The sequence below is a fragment of the Mandrillus leucophaeus genome, unplaced genomic scaffold, assembly GCF_000951045.1.
Source record: "Mandrillus leucophaeus isolate KB7577 unplaced genomic scaffold, Mleu.le_1.0 Scaffold28, whole genome shotgun sequence".
NCBI lineage: Eukaryota > Metazoa > Chordata > Mammalia > Primates > Cercopithecidae > Mandrillus > Mandrillus leucophaeus.
The window spans coordinates 720,558-725,973 of NW_012102920.1; the positions used below are offsets into that span (position 1 = coordinate 720,558).

Below are 5,416 nucleotides of genomic sequence, written 5' to 3' on the forward strand. Positions count from 1 at the left end.
TGCCAGGAACTGCCCGGCCTGGACACGGAGGAGTTTCCCATGTGGACGCAGGGAAGAGCCTCCCATTGTCCCAGTGGAGGAAGCTGCCCACGGGCCGAGGATGAGTCACGGGTTCGAGGAATCGCATGGCAAGGCTGTGGGCGGAGCTTTTATCTGCCCTCCTCCTACATAAGGCCCCCCGAGCCCACACTGCCTCAGCATCCCTCTCGCTCCAGACCTCAGAGCCACCCACAGCCGCAGCCATGCCGTGCCTCCTGCTCACCCTGGGCGTGGCCCTGATCTCTGGCGTCTGGGCCATCGACAGCCCCCAGACCATGCAGGACGTGGAGCTCCCAAAGGTTTGAGGCTGGGGGAGCGGGCGCTTTACTGTGGGAGGTCTGGGGCGGGTCGGGGCTGTGGGAAGCCGGGAAGCCCAGGATCTAGAAGGCCGAGGGTCGACAGAAGAGGCTGTGATGTTAGGGCCCCTGTGAGCTTCCCAGGGCTGGCCTCCCGCAGGTTGCAGCCCGAACAACAGAGCTGATTCTCCCAGTCCTGGAGGCTGGAAGTTCGAGATCACAATGTCAGCAGGACTGGCTCTCCTCCAGGCTCCTCTCCTTGCCGTGTAGACGCCGTCTTCCCACTGTGTTCTCACAGGGCCGTCCCTCCGGCTGTCCGTGTCCCAATCTCCTCCTCTAAGGACCCCTATCAGACTGGGTCAGGGCCACCCTAATGGCCACAGTTTAACTTCATCACTTCTTAACCATTCTAGCTCGCATTTGGAGGTGCTGCAGTCAGGACTTCAATGTATGAATCTTGGGGACACAATTCAGCCCCTAGGCAGGGCCTCTCTGTCCCCCAACCTCCCTCCAGCCCCAACCACATGGCTCCCCAGGATCCAAATATTCCCCTGACTCAAGGAGATGCGCTCAGCCGGGTGCTTTTTTGGGCTCAAATGAGTTTAGCTGGAACATTTCTGGGGCAGCAGAGTCGGGTCCACGGCGGCGTGAGGCCCCCTCTGGCATCAGTCCCACGCAGCAGCGTGATGAGTCCAGTCCATCAGTGGCCTGCAGTGGCCTGAGGGAACTGGGGACAGGTGGGACTCAGCCTCACCTGCACGGGGCGCAACAAGAGCCATGGTGGCCTGGGGACCCCCGTGCAGCTCGAGGTCCCTTCAGTTGGCAGGGACTTGGCACTCCATGGCCATGGCGGCCAGTGACTTCTCCCTCCTGGAGACCAAGGAGGCCCCCCTGAGGATCTACATCAGCTCGCTGCAGCCCACCCCCGAGGGCAACCTGGAGATCGCCCTGCGCAGATGGTGGGTTCCTCGTCATCGGGGCTGTGGCTGGCGGGGCTCACTCTCCTGCAGCCGGGGTCCAGGACTACGAGGGGTGGGCAGAGCCAGGGCCGGCCCCAGGCGTTTCCTGATGGTCCAGGGGCTTCACTGTGGACCCTCCACGGTGCCAAGTGGGGTGGGGAATGAAGCTCAGGAGGTTGCCTGTCCCTTCAGAGCACCTGCCCAGGGACTCTGGGCCAGCAACTGACCACACATCGCAGCCTGGGTCAGTCTGCGGAGAAGGCCGGTGTGGGGGCCAGGCTGGGCTGCTGTGGTCTGTGGTCTCCTGGGACTAGGCAGATCCTGTGAGGATTGTCTGCCCCCAGAGTCACGGCTGGGGGAGATGAGGACCTGAACCCCATGATTGCTGCATGAACCCCGGGACTACTGCTGTCCACGGTCATGGCCCCTGACCTCGGGGGCCCAGGGCGCTCACTGGCTCCCTCTGGCCTCTTCTGCCTGGTCCCGGGCTACACGTTAGGGGTTTCCCGAGAGCAGTGTTTGTCCTGGTGACCAGCACTTGTGGCCTGGAAGCCCCTCTCTCCTCAGTCCTCGGAGTCTGGCCCCTGCCCCCCTCTCCAGGGTTGCAGATTGGCCACCATAGCGTTTGTGCACACAGGTCACAGAAACAAAGCCCTTTCAGGGAGAGCAACCAGTGCATTGAGGAGAAGATCATTGCAGAGAAAACCGAGAACCCCATCGAGTTCAAGATCAACTGTAAGTGCCGGCCACAGCCCAGGCAGCTCTGGGGACACTGGCCAGGTTCCCAAGGGGTGGGACAGTGGGGCCTGGCCTCTGGCCTGGCTGTGCTAAGGCAAGCACGGGTCACGATGGTGACGGCAGCCGCAGGGAGCAGCACCGCCTCTGGGTGCCCTCTGGGCTGGTCTCACTCCCTGCAGTGACACTGGGTCGCTTGGGCTCAGCTCAGGCAGCAGCGGTGACCCCCTTAGCCAGCAGCCTGTCCCCATTCTCCCTGCACCCTCCACATGGCTGCGAACTGCACTCCACCAGCCGTCTGCTGAGAGTCAGGGCCCCTGTGACCGCTCGATTGGAGGCTGCACCTCCTTGATTCTGTATTCGTTCATCGCTAATTCAAGATGCCAGAGAGCCATGAGGACTCTTTCTCACCAGGCCTCCCCTCCCCAGCCTGGAGCAGGGAGTCCCCCGGGAGCCACGTCCTGCCTTCCGGTACCCCCACGCTCCCCTCCATGTGACTTCCCCCACGGCTGCACACCACAACCACTGAGGCACTCGAAAGGACTCCTGTGCCAGGGCGCCCACCCATGGTCTCCGGCATCCCCTGCTTGCAGCTGGGCGGAAACGTTGGCATTTTCCATATAAGCCACCCTGGTGACACAGCTCTGCCCTGGTGGTGCCACTGGGCTAAGTCGGTGGAGCCCACCTCACTGGGCCCCGATCCGAGGGTCTCCGCTTCCCCGCCGCCCTGGCATGTGGTGGTGACTCTCAGGACTCACCTTCGCTGCCTCGGCTGGGTGTCGGTCTCACCCCCATCAGAGTAGAGACCCCGTTTCTTAGCCTCACTGGGCCACAGTGTTGAGGGTGGCTCGCCCAGGTGGTCGTCTGGGTGTGATGATGAGGGAGGGAATCCCAAGCCAGGGGACGGTCTGTGTCTCCGTGGAGAGTCACAGTTAACAGCCACGCCTCTCCCAGCCCCGTTTGCCCCTTGGCGTCACTTGTGAGCCGTGCTGGGAGCTCTCTGATGGGAAACTCACACCGTGCTGGGGTCCAGGGGGACACTGGCCCCGAAGGAAGTTCCCAAGGGGGGCCCGCTGTGGGGTAGCTCTGCACAGCCTGGAGTGTGGTAGGAGAGAAATGGGAGGGAGACGCTGGGCGTCGGGGCGGACGCATCCCTCATGGGAAGTCCAGCTGGACCACAGGAGACCGACCAGCACTCCCCTTCCCACTGCAGCAAAGCGCCCAGAATTCATTTCTGCTCCTGTCTTGTTCTTTTTCTAGATCTGGATGAGAACAGGATCTACCTGTTCAACACCGACGGCAGCAAGTATTTGTTCCTCTGCCTGGAGAGCACCCCCAGGCAGAACCTGGCCTGCCAGTACCTGGGTGCGCGCCTGGGCCCCCAGGGTTCCCGTGGGAAACGGACACAGAATGAGACGCTCAGATCAGTCTCGAGTGAATGGAAGGCGGGCCTGTGAGGGAGCCATTGGCTCGGCCCTCCCCCAGCCCCTGGGATTGCCTTCCCAAGGAGCCCAGGAGCCCCGTGGCAGGGGGAGGAGGGGGAGGGGAGTCCTAGTGTTACATCAGAAACAAGGGAAGTGTTGTACACAGGGACTTGAGGGACAAACACAGACCCCGAGGACAGCAGAGGCCACTGTGGATGCCGGGAAGGAGGTGTCCCTGTAGGTCAGCTGCAAGGTGACTTTGGCCATCTCTGTGTGGTCGACAGGTGGCTATAAATCCAGCAACCTTCCTGAATGGAGATTTTCAATTATTTTGTCAAATAAGAAGCCAGATACTAAAATGTCTTTCAAACAATCATGTTTGGAAAATGAATATAAGGTGACATTTTCCACGTCACACCCCCAGTACTGTTGGGAGTTCCCAGGGCCACTACATGGACCATTGGCTTTGGGCTGTAGAGACGCTCCTGCTCTACAAATCACCTGTCCTGGGCTGTGGGAGGGCAGCCCGACACGGCGGGGCAGGCGGACACTGTGCTCTCCTCCCGTGACCCTGTAGACACCATCCTGAGTTCTGCGGGTCCCAGCGTGGGTACGTGAGGAGCGGGCCCAGCCAAGGAGCGGGGCTTGGGGACAGGGAGCCTGCAGGCCCGTTGGTCAAACCCTGGAGACCAGTCTGAGAACCTGCTCCGGACCAAACTCTGCCCAACCTCAGAGCACCAGGGCCTCCTTCCCTGCCCTCCCTCCCCAGGCAGGGCCCTTGGAGCTCCCAGGGCCCAGGACTGAGCCAATGTCCCCCACAGCCAGGACCCTGGAGGTGGATGACAAGGTCATGGCGGAATTCATCAGCTTTCTCAAGACTCTGCCTGTGCACATGCAGATCTTCCTGGACATGACCCAGGCAGAAGGTGAGCTGCCCCCAGGACAGGCCCAGCCTTGGCTAGAGGAGAAGCCGCCACTGTCCCAGCCTCTGTAGGACTCAGGGCAGCACCTGTCACTCCTCGTTGGCCCCTCCCACGTTCTCCCCAGGGCTTCCCTGGGGGTGCAGAGGCACCCTGAGGTGGGGTCCCCTCTCCCTCCTGTCATCCCCCAACCTCTGGCCCTGGGGCTGCTGTGTTCCCAGCTAAGTCTCCCCTCCCACTGACACCCCCACTGCCCCCTCTCCTCCCACAGAACAGTGCCGCGTCTAGATAAGCTCCTGCTCAGTCCTGCCTCCTGGGTAATGTACCAGCCTCGCCCATAGCCTGAGGTCGCCTCTCTGGGTCCCTGGAACAGACCCCACTGTGCCCATTCCCCAGGGCTGACCCTGAGCGATGGGCTGGAATCCTGGGGCCTCTGGAAAAGCCCAGCTGGCCACGTGCCCACATCTCTGGGGTTGGCCACTCCAGATGCCATTTCCTGTGCCCTGGGCACAAGATGAGACCCTCTCCTTCAGGGTAGGGGTGAGTGAGGGGGGTGCTCAGGGGAGGGCAGGCCTGGGATCACAAGACCCTCCAGCCTGAGGCTGGGGTTGAGGTGGGGCTCCCCTCACACAAGCAGGGGTCCTACACCCCTAGCCTGGGAGGGGATGCCCCCTGCCCTGCAGGGTTCTAGAGTCACAGCAGAGTCCCTTTGTGCACATCAGGTCCCGGAGCCTCGGCCCCTGTGCGGACGGAGAGGATGTCGCCTTCCCGGGAGGGACGAGGAGGCTGATGACCAAGGCACATTTCCTGGGACCCTGGGACCTCCTGGGCCTCAGCCTGGGGTCTCTTGTCCTAAGCTGTCCCTCTCTGAGCAATAAATAACCTCGTCCCCTGACTCTGTGCTGGCTGGCATGTGGGGATGCAGCTGAGAGCAGGTTGGGGGGCTGGGGGACTTGGGGACTGGTAGACTCAGAGGCTGGGGGACTCAGGGAAGGGGGAACTCGGGGGCTGGGAGACTCGGAGGCTGGGGGTCTCAGGGGCTG

The 5,416-nt window shown here is 62.3% G+C and overlaps 1 protein-coding gene across 1 annotated transcript; it reads left to right on the forward strand.

Annotated features, from left to right (window-relative positions):
• Nucleotides 1-242: 242 nt before the first annotated feature.
• Nucleotides 243-4,661, forward strand: LOC105543305 (beta-lactoglobulin-1-like). The gene is made up of 6 exons (XM_011985154.1): nucleotides 243-338; nucleotides 1,155-1,294; nucleotides 1,932-2,029; nucleotides 3,290-3,394; nucleotides 4,275-4,379; nucleotides 4,645-4,661. Exons 1-6 carry the CDS (start codon nucleotides 243-245, stop codon nucleotides 4,659-4,661), a joined length of 561 nt encoding a protein of 186 aa, XP_011840544.1.
• The last annotated feature ends 755 nt before the right edge of the window (nucleotides 4,662-5,416 follow it).

Excerpts from the sequence above, each read along its gene's own strand:
- LOC105543305 (XM_011985154.1), top strand. The coding sequence starts at position 243 with ATGCCGTGCCTCCTGCTCACCCTGGGCGTGGCCCTGATCTCTGGCGTC. Across the intron at positions 339-1,154 it reads AGGACGTGGAGCTCCCAAAG|TTGGCAGGGACTTGGCACTC; the intron begins GTTTGAGGCTGG and ends AGGTCCCTTCAG. Across the intron at positions 1,295-1,931 it reads GAGATCGCCCTGCGCAGATG|GTCACAGAAACAAAGCCCTT; the intron begins GTGGGTTCCTCG and ends TTGTGCACACAG.